Source organism: Dreissena polymorpha, chromosome 5, assembly GCF_020536995.1.
Source record: "Dreissena polymorpha isolate Duluth1 chromosome 5, UMN_Dpol_1.0, whole genome shotgun sequence".
NCBI classification, from domain to species: Eukaryota; Metazoa; Mollusca; class Bivalvia; order Myida; family Dreissenidae; genus Dreissena; species Dreissena polymorpha.
The window spans coordinates 103,221,810-103,237,661 of record NC_068359.1 but is presented as its reverse complement, the minus strand read 5'-3'; the positions used below and the strand labels follow the sequence as shown (position 1 = coordinate 103,237,661).

General features: G+C 34.9%; 4 protein-coding genes across 8 annotated transcripts in view; 3 read left to right on the top strand and 1 right to left on the bottom strand.

The window, feature by feature from the left end:
* LOC127832643 (zinc finger CW-type PWWP domain protein 1-like) overlaps positions 1-2,507 on the top strand; it is a 217,689-nt gene extending 215,182 nt beyond the window's left edge. The window contains exon 21 of the mRNA XM_052358244.1: positions 2,482-2,507. The gene's annotated coding sequence lies outside the window, so the exon portion shown is untranslated. The remainder of the gene's footprint in view (positions 1-2,481) is intronic.
* Positions 1-10,897, bottom strand: part of LOC127881232 (cilia- and flagella-associated protein 74-like) — a 29,515-nt gene extending 18,618 nt beyond the window's left edge. Inside the window, exons 1-3 of the mRNA XM_052428965.1 lie at positions 10,894-10,897; positions 9,971-10,015; positions 7,754-7,878 (exon numbers count right to left, since the gene is read on the bottom strand). Coding sequence (XP_052284925.1) covers positions 7,754-7,878; positions 9,971-10,015; positions 10,894-10,897 — 174 coding nt within the window. The remainder of the gene's footprint in view (positions 1-7,753; positions 7,879-9,970; positions 10,016-10,893) is intronic.
* The window catches only part of LOC127832651 (solute carrier family 35 member E2A-like), a 201,377-nt gene that overhangs the window by 103,065 nt on the left and 82,460 nt on the right, over positions 1-15,852 (top strand). The gene's annotated exons all lie outside the window — the stretch shown is intronic.
* LOC127832653 (solute carrier family 35 member E2B-like) overlaps positions 1-15,852 on the top strand; it is a 211,531-nt gene that overhangs the window by 130,463 nt on the left and 65,216 nt on the right. The gene's annotated exons all lie outside the window — the stretch shown is intronic.

Genomic DNA, 15,852 nt, shown 5'->3' with positions numbered 1-15,852 from the left:
AAAAACATGGCTGCCAAGGGGCAGGGCATTTTTCCTTATATGGCTATATGGCTATAGTAAAAATCTTGTAACACTCTAGAGGTCACATTTATTTCCGATCATCACGAAGCTTGGTCAGAAGATTGTCCCAATAATATCTTGTTATCTCAGGTGAGCGACTTGGGCCTTTCAGGCCCTCTTGTTATGGTGATTAATACACTGCTCTGAATTGGGAGAGGGTTATATGAATACTCTGAATCTGACTATTTGTCCATTTTTTTCCAATCCACCTTCCCCATGCTTGTATTACCAATTGAAGGACTTTCTTTCAGTTTGGTCCAAATTTTAGGGTTTTCTATATAATGTGCAGATGGCTTTTACCCTAATTCACATTTTTCTATTTCAGGATCATATTTAAAGGTCAAAAAGTCATGGTGGGGTATAAAGGTGTGGTTTGGACCATTATGTTTTTATCAATATTTACCCATGTACCAATTTATACTTATTTTGAGTGTTTATTTACTTTCAAAGCCAAATCATTGGTATGTTGTTTTACAGATCCTGAGTTTGCCCCCAATGAGCTTGTTGTAGTTGAGAGAAAAAGAAGGCAAACAGGTACATCAGAATGATTTAGGTGATCCAAACTTAATTATGATGTTACCGGGGGTATGCATTATCATAGATTTTCATACACTTTAATTGTTTAGTATAGGTTATTGTAAACTGTAAAAAAGTCAGTGTTTTAAAGACTGATATTGTTTATATGAATTGATTGGATTATATTATCTGCATGTTTGAAGAACAGAATACATACATATTATGGTAATGCCCCCTTGGAGCGAGCACTTTGTGTGAAAAGCTTTTCAAGAGCATTATTTTGTCCAGCATGGATCAATATTAAAGGACTGTGTCATTATGTGTCTCAAGTAAGAATGAGGTTCCTAGGTTCAATTTCATGTCACAATTAGTGATAAAAGGTTTAGTTGTTAACTTTGTCAGGCATGAATGGTTACTCTGACAAATAATATGACATAAATGATGAGCATGGTGAGAGTGCAAAACCAGATCAAAGGTCAAGATCACTGACCAATGTTAAGATTTTATTTTAACAGTTCATCCTATATACTTTCTACAATATATATGGGGGTTAGAATCGTTGAATTATCAAATAACTTGGCAAATGTTTGAAACATGGTGATATGTTGTTCCTTTACAAGAACCAAGTTAAGTTAAATATCACAATTCAAGGTTGATTAAAGAAATCAATCAAATTGTTTGAAGTTGCATGTTGCACACAGGTCAATAGGTGAAAGGAAATGTCAGAATTCATTGTCAGCATGTATAGAATTCCAGATAACTTGTCAACAATAATGACCATAGTGAGACTGGGTTAAATCCCAAAACATAAAGTCAAATGAATACCATCATAACAGGATGCAGCATCACTTGCCTTTGTGGGGGTTCCCCTTTGAACTTTAGTGGATGTATACACGACAGTAATTGGTTATTTATTTCAAATAACTTTTTATCCCCCGCCATAGGCGGAGGGATATTGTTTTGGCGTTGTCTGTCCTTCCGTCCGTCCGGAGCCATATCTTGGAAGTGCTTTGGCGGATTTCATTGAAACTTGGTATGAGTATATATATGGATAAGAGGAGGATGCGAGCCAAATTTCATTGTTCACCATCTGTAAATAACTGAATTATAGCCCTTTGTTTCTTAAAAAAATGCTTTTTTTAGTGTCAAATTTAAGTACTTTTGTGTCCAGAAGCATATTGGCTGAGGATATCAATTCAACAAATTTGCTTGTTAAAATTATTTTTCCTAAACAATTTCAACTAGTCAACTAATACATAAAAGACTGATTTGTATGCTGCTTATGGCAATGTGAAATAAGAATTACTTTATTAATAAGCCAGTGTTCTTGTTCAAAAATTTGTATCTACTGCATTCATTGTACATGGTTACGCTTCACGCAACGTGAAATTTTGTAACGATTTCTGACGTATTAATGGATTTATCCTTATACCTCAAGATATCAGGACAAACTGCAAGAAAAACTGTATTTTATGCACTAGAGATTTTTGCAGATGTAGTTCTTAACGGTGTGTTTACATTCTATGCATTTGTAAACCCCAGGAAACCCCGTTGAATTCTGCACCCTGTAAAACAACATGTAGTGTGTTAAAAAATAAACCTTAAAGGTTTAGGTTGGCACTTAGAGCTAAAATGTCAAATTTGCATATATAACAGCTTTAGCATTCCTGTCAAAGCCATAAACTTTGGTCATATCTTTATTATTTATGTGTTTAACTTGGCACATGTGTAAGCTAGCAAAAGACAAAATGTCATTTGTAACAACCCTGGTGGTCAAGTTCACATTTAAAAGTCTCATGTCGTGTTTGGTCTATTGTAAATTTACGAATATATATTTAGTACTATTAATCAGCATTACTGTGGCAACTATGATTTTTGTATTCAATTGAGATAATCCTCATTTAGGTAGAAATATGAATGCAGAATCAAAGAAGCAAAAATGTCAAGCCCGAAGAAAGCAGAAAATGAAAATGATAGTGACAGTGAGGCTTTGACCAGGTAAGTAATTTTAATTCTGATGACAGAGTAAAATGAAAAAAGTCCTGCAAAGAAAATCAAGTTTGACCCCGAATATTTACAATGGAAATGGATCATGAAAGTGAAAAGTGAAGCTCCTACAGTGTTAACTTCTGAAAGCACTACAAAATAAAGTTGTTAATTCCAAGAAAAAGTCATCAACTGGAACAAAGAAGACGTCTTTAAATAAAAAAGCTGAGCCTCAAAGTTTGTGTTTTTGATCAATCTGAGTTAAGCTCAATGAACATTAAAGCTGCCGAAGAGGATAGAACAGAAAACAAAGAGAAAACGTCCACAGTCAGTGGAAAATGTGACCTTCCAAAAAAATGGAAGTATCATCTGAAAAAGAATTGGTACAAGGAAAATGTGATGAATTTACCAATGTTACTCAAGATTCAGTGGAAAACAGTGATGATGAAGATGAAATGGATCTCTTTGGTTTACAGACACTAGAGAACGTAACAACCCCAGTACAACTTCAAGAAATGAATTCCGTAAAGATTCAGACAGTGAATTAAATCTAGATGACGAGTCCATGTATGATGACAATCAGGGGACAGCAAGCTGCGAGAGAGGAGTGACCTGTATGTGCCCATAGTTGTACACAATGAGATACCCACAACGGTGCCAGATGATGGAGATGACAGCGACCCTTTCGATCTTATTGAGGAGTGAGGAATATTGGAGCTACTGATTGTGTTCTGGTTGTGAACAAATTTTTTTACTTTTTGATTTCATAAAAGAAATGTTGATATAAGTGTTATTGGTTGTGTTACTGTGTAAACAAATTTGGGCTTTTTCCATTTTATCCTGTTAATGATTAATGACTCTCAGAGTTTAATTCCATTGGGTACAAATGTGCGTTTGTTTCGTTTGATGTGATGCAGAAATAAGTTTCATGTATTAAAGGTCCCACTTGTAACCTTTCCTGACTTCAGTGATATCATTTTTGGTCAGATTTCGTGTACAAGTGTGCATTTTTTGTTAGTGGGGTTTTATTGACATATTATACATTGAAATTTGAGCTGTGATATTGAATATTCATATATCATTTGTTGAGTTTATATATAGACATATTATACAATATTATATATTTTGTCCAATGAAGCCTTATTGTTAAGACATTTAACTATAAGAACATTATACTTCAGGGTTTGCGACAAATTTATATTTATGATATACCCATGCATATTTTTTTAACCCATTTGTTTAAATATGTCTGTGATTCTTGTTAAATAGTATGCTTCTTTTGAAAATAATACATTCATTTAAATACCTAGTTTATGAATTTTACATGTTAACTTGTTAGTCATCAAACGTGTTAGTCATTAAAAATGTGGTTCAGATTCATGTTTGTTTCTTTCTCGTGACCCGTGATTTTCCTTACTGGTAATCATGATCTCACTCCAATTCTCGAAAATTCTCAAACCCTGGTTAAAGATTATTAGAAAAAATCATTTATATCGTTGATTCTTAATACTACTTTAAGGTGGATTGTGTTGTTTCTTCCACATATAATTTGCATTAAAGCTTGGATAGGTTATGTTTGCAATTAAATTAGTGCACACTTAACAGCGCTCGAATGGTCATTGTCGACTCGGGTACTACTTAAATTTACCCCCATGTACCGGTACTCTTAAGTTTATTTGAATGTACCCCGGGTACGGAATATACTGAAACGTACCTGGGAATTCTAATGCTAAAGTATAAATATAGCGTTTATCAGTATATGGAACAACAATACTTACATGATCTTATAATTTACGAGGATCTATCAAGCCTTTTCGTTAGAGATAAAATTATTTCATGCTAAACACGCAGTTAACATCGTTGCAAAACGCAATGTAGTATCTCTTTTCATACCATATACTTCCAAAAATTAGAAAGTTAATTAAATAACATATTAGTGCAAATGCAAAAACTGTTAATAAAAGATTCCACGTTTTCTATTTCGAAAAGTTTCAGGCTTACCGGTGGAAAATTTATATTTCAATTCATGGGACGCTTACAAAGGTCAGCTTAGGTGAATTGCTGGTTTAAATAGCTACGCCGAAAAAGTGCACGAGGTTCCACGTACACCAAAGAATTCTGCTTACATTTCTCTATTCATTTGAGTATATTTTTTAACGAAAATTACGTTTTGCTTCGCTGCTACGTCCCGACATAAAACTGCAAAAAAAAACGTGAAAATAATTAAGACTCTGCAATAAAGTGTTACTGTGGACGGATAGTTTATACCTTTTGGCACCGCAATAACTAAGGTGCAATACTTGTTAGTGTAAAAATAAATAATCGGTTAAGACGCGTAAGAATTTAAGAAATACGCTGTATTCATCGATATGCGGACATCAAAACCGAACAAGTGATGTTTTGTTAAGATTCTACGACGGCAAAATTAGTTTTATGACGATATACGGTAGTATTTTATCGAATTTCATAAGGCTAAAAAACCTATTGATTATGTGAATTGCGAACGTTAATCACATTGACACAGTGTTTCAATTGGCTAGACAGGAGATTTAATATCAATCAGCTGTTTACTTTTGAAATGGCATATCGTGTGCAGTTTTTGGGTTATTAGAATAAAACCTGTCGAAGTTTTTGTTAATGTTTATTACAGTAGTACGCACTGCGATTAGCTTTTAATAAGATAATACAGCAGAGATGTAATTATACTTATCGAACTACCAGAAGAATATTAACATTATTCACGTTGGTGTTATCGTTCTACCATGGACAGATAGATGCGCTGATTTCTACACACACACAATATAGAAAATACTTGCGGTACCTTTGCCATTTTAAATTATGGTTAGTAATGAAATCTTGTCTCAACCTGATTTGCTATGCTGAATAATGATCCGTGTACTAGTGTTTTGCTGATTGCTTTTAATTCTATTCTGGGAACGTTTATAATGCTCTGACAAAAGGAAAAAAACAGACTTGTAAATAAAAAATGTTTTACTAAAAACAAATAATTATTTAATAAATCCTCCAAAGAGTTCGCGGGTGTGTATTATATCATGAGTAGAGATGCACGCTTAAATAATAGTAGATAAGAATGATTTATGTGGACTTATTGGCTATGCCAGACATCTTTCATATCAAATTTATAGTCTAATGTCTTCATAAATATATAGGGGCAGACTGTTTCGAAATTGCATGAATTTCCGTTTACAATCACATTAAAGAATTGATTGCTACTAAGTAAACCTTCGATGAACAAAATATTAATAAGGTTTTCCGGTTCCAAAAGTTAGCGTCACGTAGAAACATGTTCAAGGCGTAGAAGATCATCGATTAATGTACAAGCAAGTACTAGAACCGCCATATGAGTATGTCATACTACAACATATATACGTTTTTCTGCCAGATAGAGTACCTCGTGGCCCGTGCCTATTCAACGTATTTGTTTTGCATATATAGACATGATTATCAACGAAATAATAATTCACGTATTTCAATAAGCAGCAGTTACCCACAAGCATAACTTGCACAATTACAGATCACATATTACAACTGACTTATTAAAAGATACGCTTTAAAAGTCGTATTTTCATTCAGAATGTCAAATACGGAAGCTTTAAACTTGACTCTTTCTACTTAGTATTTTTCACATTAATAATATCAACACATCTGTCATGTTTTAAAAAAGTTTTTCATAACATCTATTTGGTTTTAGCACATTGCGGCATGTTGCTTGCAGTTGAACACCGTGTAAGATAAACTGGAGTGCATGTATCTCTACAGCATCATAAATTATTCCTCCTGCGTTTATCGTTCTTCTTATCTGAAACAAAACAAAAGTCATACACTTACACTATACTTTATTTTATTTATGTTTAATAAGTTCATTAATGTGCTGAACTCAACATCTTAATATGATATATTTACTTGTAGCTGGAAATGGATGGCTTAAAAAAACGAGAAAAAAAGCTCGATGTACATTTTTTGAATTCATATAAATAAATTTGTAAGTTCTGTTTTGTTACCTCGTTTTTTACTCGACCGTGATCTGGATTTCGGTTTTACATCGACGCTATTCTTTCTTTTAATCCTTTTACAAGACAGGTATCCACGCTTACAGCGGCTGTAAATAAAGCATTTATTTTGCTGTGTATAATTATTTAAATAGAGCTGTTTACAGATTAACGACTTGGCTATTATGATACTTTCACATATTCCAACATAAAAGTACGCGTATGAACTATAAGCGAAATAAAACTGTTGGGAAAATGATACAGCAAATATTATTTCTTATTGAGTTATCATCATTAAATTAATTACGCGCATCTAAAAAAAGAAAACGTTAAACTAAACCATGGCATAATTTGGTATATTTCGATAAATTACGTCCATATTGTTGACGAAAACGAGGCTAATTTCAAAAGATATATTTAAAAAGACACTAGCCACTTAATTGGCTGAGTCAATGAGTCGTATAAATATGGTTCGGAGTGCCGGGGTTTCTGTTCTCCCTTTCTTCATTTTGCGACCTTTCGTATTGTCCAGTTGATGCGTATCATGTCATACCAAATCTTTGAAGCACTATTTCAACAAATAACTTCAAGCGTGCAATAAGCAAAGTAAATACTTAAAACCCGTACAAAACATGCATGGCAAAGAACCTAAAATTAAAATAACGCACACTCGCGCACATGCAATATGTCCATTTTTCCCAGAACGAGGCTCGTTCATAAATATATGTATGAGCCTTGTACACTTGCCATGTTTTCCGGTGCAGCCGTATACTCGCCCCCTCGAGAAGTCGTATATTGTCGATGGTGCATGTATTTGGCTGTTTTAGACCCGCTGTTATAACGATTTCTTCATTCTTCTGAGAATCTGCCGAACATAAGACAAATATATCAAAATGAATGTTAGTTAACGACGGACTGCGTATAATTATATAAAATACAAAAAAACGCTTGTAAGATTGATGGAAGGTATAATATGTACTTGAATCTTAATTATTTAAATAGTTTCACATTGCATACAGAAACGAAAAAGTAAATATCCCCGGGAAAATATCACACCAGTAAATAAACAGTATAGAAGCTTTCGTCACCGCATTCTAAACTGAACTAAATATAATGGAAGTATATGATTTCGGTAAGCAAAATGATTGTAATTGTTTACACTGTCCGTCGGTCTGTTTCACACAGTATCCGCTGTTCGGAATGCCTCGATGCGGCTTGGCGCTGTCGGTCACGTGACAGAAGTACCCATGGGGGCAGAGCAGCGGGTCCTCGTCCGGGTCAGGTGGCGTCGTGCTGCACGGCTCTCCTGCAGTGAAACGCGGGGTTCACATGACTGAACTCAGACAAACACCTCGGTGGGTGCAACCCGTATGGGTCAACAGCAGTCACAAGTCAAATCCTTCCAAACAATCTAGAATGATTACAGCTTTGCAACTTGTTTCTAATTTCATTAAAAGCATGGTAATGTTCTACTTAATGCCATTGTATATATAATTTTTATAGCTTTATAGTTTGTATTCAAAATGTATAGGAACATTATTCAAACTATATTTGATGTGAACACAATGGCATGTATGCGACAGTGATTGAAAACATGCTCGGAACCAGTCAGATTTTGTGCGGGTTTAGAGTTGTGCACATAAGTTATAATTTTATGTATTATGTACGTGTTCGGAACCTTTTTTCGCTGTAACTTAAGTTTGTTGAGAATAAGTTTATAATACTAAATTTTATTTTACTATGACACAATGAATTGTTTAGCATATATAGCGTTATTTAAGTGTGGATAACGTTCTAAAAGCTTACATAGACCACGCATAATTAATTTTCTTTTTATCGTGTACATTTGTTTCTATACTATATTTTTCACGTAGAAACGACTACTTAATATATAAATATATATAACACACATACAGTTGCAAAAGCTTCCTCTGTTTATTTGCACACCTACGTTATATAAAACAGTTTTCATTTGATTCAACCAACTACGGTTAAAGAGACCTTTTCACAGATTTGGCTTGTATTGAAGTGTTTCATTAAATGCTTGAAATTGATAAATAACAACATTGAAACTTAATAGCACAAGTATTAAACACGAATAGAATTAAAGAAGAAAAAAGTAATCCTTAACAGGGCTCGAAACACTGATCCGTGGAGTGAAAATCTAACACATAAACCACTCAGCCATCCGTGTTCATAGTTATTAATGCATTTTATACTTTGTATATGCAATCCTCGTTTTATCACAAAACATACCGATAACAACAGAACTCTTCAAATTATTCAATCGTTTTGCGTTTGTTCCGGTTTTTAAATCGTCAAAAGATGCATATCATGGATATTAATTAGCATGGTAAATGTTCACTATTACCGTTTCCTCGCAAATACCATGAATAAAACGAAAATTTGCAAATCTAAAAAAAATCTTCTTTTTTTTCATTTTTTTTTTCAATTTACCAACATGGGAAAATGTCTCTTCAATGTTAGACTTTTATTGTGATAAAACATACCACATTAAAACGTGTTGCTTGACATCAGCTGTCGGTCTTCATTTAAACTAAATTTACTGATGGATGTACAAAGCTTATAATATCAGACTGCAGGTGGTCTCAAATCTGGACGAAGACTGGCGAATTAAAAAAGGAACACTCACAAAATTGATTAACTATTGAAATTCCCAGACAGCCACGTGGTTCAGCTTAGAAATAAAAGTCTCAAATAATTAACGCGTTGGTAATAATTCATTTACCATGACGGGCTACACCGGGTTTTGATGCAGTGTGCAGTAACCGCCGATACGTTAAAATCGTTATGATCCAAGTGGGTAACGCACAAAGTAAAAATCATTCGTATTTGAACAAACATTTTCTCTCAATTGCTGTTTTGTTACCGTCGCGTTTTTGCATCTCGCATGATTTCGAACACACGGTTTCACTTAAACTTATTAACGAAACTTCAGAGAAACGCATAAATGTTATAGTGCTGCTTTTCTGGTACAAACAAATATTGCGGAGTATGGTCTTTTAACTTTATAGTTTGAGCTGTTATTTCACCAGGAAATTATCGCATGTGTGCTTGTTTTTATTTTAAGTTTGATTTACAAATGAACGATGCACTAGAAGACTTGGTTGTATAATTATGCATGAATAAGCAGTTCACAGCACATAATTAACCCTTTGCATGCTGGGAAATTTTGCGTCTGCTAAAAGGTCGTCTGTTGAATTTCTAAAATTAGCATATTCTTCGATTTTTTTTTCAAAGAATACTATCAGAATAGCAAACAGTTTAGATCCTGATGAGACGCCACGTTCTGTGGCGTCTCATCTGGATCCAAACTGTTTGCAAAGGCCTTCAAAATTCGGTTCCAGCCCTGAAAGAGTTAAAGCAAGAACATATACCTCCAACGTCCAATGATGGCTTCCCCTCTATTAGCCACGAGATTCCTGTAATGAGAATATATAATAACGGTAAAAACTGGGCAGTCGAAACATTCGCCGACTTCATAGTTTCCGCCTTTAAACACTCATCATTTCTGCATTCGTGGCATTATCAAACAAAAGCAATGTAAAGAAAGACAACTTACAAACGCTATGGGTTGTTTCTGACCTTAACAAAAAAAAGTACAATACGCATTAAACAGTGTGTAAAATGTAAAGCATGTGACATTAAAACTTCTCATTCCGTCACACACAAAAAAACATCAACATGCATATATCATTTTCGATAAATCGTATTTTATTCAAAACATTTGTCGTTCTATGTTCGTACCAATGGCGTTATTGTTTGCATTACACTGATTTCAATGGTTCTTTCCAACAAACCTGATCGAGACCGCCGGGGTTCCTTCTTCCAATCCAAAACTGAAATGTTAAATATTTAAACTACTTTAGCCTCGCTCTGGTAAAACGGGGTTCAATGCGTGTGCGTAAAGTGTCGTCCCAGATATGCCTGCGCAGTCCGCACATGCGAATCTGGAACGACAATTTCCGCTTCGATGGAATTGTTCGATTAAAGGATGTCTCTACTAAAAGAAAATCGAGTTTTGACGGAAAGTCCCTGATTAGACCGTTCGGACTTCACTTTAAAAAAAACCTGTCCAAACATACACATAAAAATTGCGCAAAAAAATGTAAGAGAGTTCAACTGTAAAGTACATAATATTTAAACAAGAGAAATAAGACTCTTCAATGAGAACAAGGATCTGTTGTAGCGAATATGACCCGGGTTTCTAAACTGTTTTTCCTTGATATTTTTAAATATTTTAAATTAACCAGAATAGTTTAGTTTTTATGTAAAAACGTTAAATGACATTAAAAAATACCCATATATGCGAGCATGCCACTTTTACCGCTTTTTGATAAAAGTATCAAAAGATTTGTAGTTAAATTTGTTCACTCACGAGCGGCGGGTTTCACTTCCGGGACGCAGGTGAACACGCAGCCATTGTAACAACACCTGAAGTCCGCGCTACATTCTACGTCACTGCTGCACGCGGGTAACGTTGCAGGCCTCGTTATCGTCGGCTCCCAGAAGGGCCGGCGGACATACCTCTTCCGTTGACATTGTTACCGGAGCGTCCGCCTGGTAGTCGTCGTAGATTACCTGTGAGATGTAATAATAGCGTGAACAAAGTGCAAGCTAGAATCAAAGTTACAATATGGATCAAAGATATTGAGAAGATGTTTTCATTTACCAGCAGTATGAAAGTGCGAAATAACTTGTTTTCAGTGAAAAAAAATCTTACGACAAGACGTACCAAACGCACTATGGCGCTCACCTGAGACCCAAAGTAACTTAACAGTTCTCCACAGGTAGTGTTCACAAGGTTTCATGACATACTTGAAAGGAAAACTGCCCCAAAAAACTGCCATAGTTTAAACAAACGCATTCATTTTTCAACTCAGCCCAGATACTACACTTTTTTTAAAAATATTTTCTGAGTCCTTGCTGTTGAACCCAAATAATCCAGTTTCGAAGTCGGCTGAGATATACTTGGAATAAATATTAAAACCAAACTTCATTAAGATCGGTCAATAAATTGTCATCTAGAGTGTTCACGGGCGTTTTCTTAAATTTGACCTAGGGATTGACGTTAATTTCCACCACACGTTACATGTTTAATACTCGGGTGAGATATCGTTGGGTCCAATGTTTATACTAAGTTTCTTAAAGATTAGACAATGAATATAGCATATAGAGTCTTTGAAGCTTTTTTATAATTTGACCGTTTGACAAAGTCCTAAACGCCACCTAACCTAGTTTTAAACATAGCCGAAATATTACTGCGAAAAATTTTCCGATTCAAGTTTCAAAAAGAATGGGCATTATGATGGACCACGCGCCTTTTGTTTAAATTTGCCCAGGACATAGTTTTTTTTAGCATAGGTGCGTTTTCGCACCTATGCTTATGGTATATACCACATTTCGAAAATCCACATCCATCGGTTGCCCTTTATGAAGCCTTACCTGATCAAAAATCAGACGAAATATCTATTTGATTTAGTATATGGTCATTCTTACAATTTTTTTTGGAAACGTTTTTTCTAACGTTTTCTTCCAAGAATATTGCTGACACCGTTTTTAGTGAATTTTTCTAAGACCGTTTTATGTCAAAAAATCTTCTTATAACCTAAAACAAATTTCGTTCGTAAAACAATTCTATCTGCACTATAAATCTCAATCTCCTACGCAGTGGCCTCCCTTATACTAGAAGTTACTGACCGGGCGAAGCAAGGGAAGTAACTGCTGTGAGGAGTTTCTATAAAAATCTGCATTCAGAAATCTGTATTCAGAACTCAATCTGTTGTGCACGTCTGCATCTAACGCTTACCACAAGTTTTACGACAAATTCTTGACGCAGACGAATAGGGTAGCGTCTATTTTCATTTGTGAAAAGAATAGAGAAAAGAATCGATACAGATCTGTCCGTGCTTAAATTTTGAAAGGCTTGGGTAATTATTTTTCATAAGCGTTTCAAACACTGATGTAAATGGAAAGATTATCTATTTAAATAGTCGGTAATTGTTTGGAATTATTGATTTGAGAAATTCGCGGATGGCGATATCGAACTACATTATACCACGTGACGCCATTCTTCCCTGTATCTTGCACCTATGCTTTTAACGCCATCGGCGCTCTCGTTTTAATTCTCGTCATCGAGTTTCGAACATAGTCGAAAAACATTCAGAAAAATGTTTTATTAATGTCATAAAGATTAGGTGTATTGTCTCCATTGTGTTTACAAGGCAAGCGTTGACGACGAACGACGAAAAAAAGGACGATCGCGAAAAAGCTTACCCTGACCTCATTGTTCTTAGTTGAGCTTAAACACAGTTTGGCAGACCTACCGAGCTACCCCATGGCAGACCTACCGATCTACCCCATTTGTCGATATTTTAGTGAAGATAAACCACGTTTTCTCCTTATTTTGACACCTACCAGTATATAATCGCTATATGGGCAGTCGAATGAGGTCACCATGAACTTTGCCATGTGTTGGTGCTAAATGGTCTGCCTTGAAACATCCCATGTCAGACTCATTTAGGTATGTCGGCTGTGATATCATGGCATAAAATCGCGTCCGGTAAATAATTGTTTTATATTATAAAACAAACAAATAAATGACTTTCGCATGCGTAGGACTTGCCTGATATTTCTTTTTAAGGTACAACAGAATGAGTAAATGATGAAGATTCATCAGTGTTTTCATTTGAATGATACATACCGGAATTAAAGTTATGTTTGGAACTCGTCCCGAGAATATCATAGGCAAAAGTTTTTTTAAAGTATAATTCGGTTAAGCGTTTAAGGAATGAATGAGAGTCCATCTCGGTTTGATCTAGGCAGTTAAACGTCATTACTGCAAATGAATGTAAAATATAACAATCTGATATGAAAATTCATTAAAATGTGCGCATACCATGCTCAAACACTCATTTTAAAATCATTAATGATCGTACCCTTGAAAAAACGCATCTGATGTGAACGTTATGTGATGATTTTACGGCTGATTTTTCCAGACACAAAGTATTTTGATTGGTATGATACACGCTAGTAAAACAGATTTTACACATTTCGTAGAATGTATACACTACTGGAATCAGACATAATACGGAAATGATGCTGATTATCTTCATAGATGCGTTCATATTACCTGTTGCTGGCAAACGAAAAAGTCATTATCACTGATTGTGATTGCATTTAACGCGGATAAATAATTACATTTGCTGGAGGTATCATGTCTTAGATCACGAGGAATGCAGATTTTATTTGCAGACAACATATAATTTAAATGATTTTGGTTGAATGTGAAATTAAGAACACCTGTTGCTGGTGATAAAAGGATTAAATGGCAATAACGTTACATAAGCTGACTTCGCATAACACAAAATCAAAGATAACACAGATTAAATAGTTGAACTAGACATGTGTCCGGACACCCACATGCCAGTGTTTCTCAAAACTTCGCAATTAAAGAAAACATCCAATTGATGGTAAACCATTGTTTAATCAAGTTTAATCACTCTAGCAACAATATTTTCGAGTAACGAAGGGCACAATAAAACCAGATTTACGGACGGAAGAATGGACCTCTAAACAAATGAAAAAAAAGAACTTCTTAATGCATAACCCTAATGCAATTAAGACACTGAGGGACTTATTCGGCAACTAGAGATGTTTTACCACATGCATACGTCTCGAATGAATGGAAGGACGGAAACAGACTTTACATGTGTGTTTAACGCCTAACTAGATCAACGTGTCATTACTGTATCGTGTTCCCCTCATAACAACTGTATTTCTACATAATTCATGGAAAATCAAAATGACAAACCAATTCAATTAATAAACTTTATTCACAATAATATGATTCCCATAATAGGTGTTTTTTGTGGAAACTATTCTTTCATCTGCGATTTTTGCTGTGCAATACATCGTCATCGTCTTTGTGACCAGAATCAGCAGCATCACTGTGACGGTATTTATTTATTTGCTAGAAATCTGGTTAGTTGTGTTTGTTTAGTTTACTTGTGATTTTCGCCGTTTTTAACATAATTTCAGTCATATCGCGTAGGTCACTTAAACCAAGTCGCTCTTTCCCAGCGATTGTTGATTTACCCTTACTAAGCGCCTACACTTACACAAGGAACCAATAACTGCCAAACTTTTATCTGAGATAGGGGAAGAGAGGCCGTAGAAAGCATTTCGTGACCTATCCCCACAAATTGTGGAACCAAACCGCGATGCTCGGACCAGCCCTCTACCAATTGAGCTAGCCTATCCGGTCATGTAGCCCGTGTTCAACTGTACTCAGTATTTAACTTCGAGCAAAGGAAGCACATATTTTAGCCGAGGAAATATACTGGTTGCTGGGGCGTAATGTTCTCAATAACTGACAAGTACAAATAAGCTAAGGGTTTGTAGTGAAAGCCTATGGGCAGCTAGATTTAATCATAATGGTTTACCCATTATTGGACTTTAAACAAATAATAATCCGCACTCTTTATACTGACAAAATTATGGACTTGCAAATCGTGATATTGAATGCGCGTTTTTTATTCAATTTCGAATTGTGAAACCTTTAATAGACTATGTAGTCTTTAATAAGCATAAGTCGCATTGTAATAATATCATGTTATTAGTTGTGATCAGAACGCATTGCACTCAGTGCCACTGTTATTACATGGCAGTTACTTCAAACTCAGTAAATGTTTATTTAATGAGTCAGAGTAACTTAAATGAATTGTTATCGAATAGAATAATTGATTGCCTTGTAGGAGTACGGTGTACCGGTGAATGACTCTAATTTCTTACATTACTTATAAAGTTTGATCGACTGAGTTGTACTTATGAATAAACCCGCAATGTATGTTTATGTCACTGCAGATTACCGGTAGTCATGAATAAACCCGCAATGTATGTTTATGTCACTGCAGATTACCGGTAGTCATGAATAAACCCGCAATGTATGTGTATGTCACTGCAGATTACCGATAGTCATGAATAAACCAGCAAATAAAACTAGCACTTAAAAACGTAAATATAACTTCACTACCAATTAAAACAGTATTATCATTCGTTTAAGTTAAGAAATAAATCCAGAATTAAGGAAATTAATATCATGAAGAAAAACACAACAACACAGTTATTAGCCATTGAACAAGAAAATTCAAGTTCAAAACAATTTGCCGGTATTAAAATGTTTGACATTTTAAAATCAACTGTTTGCGTTGCACATCCCTGCGCGCACTAGTGATTTTAATAATGATATATGAACTAC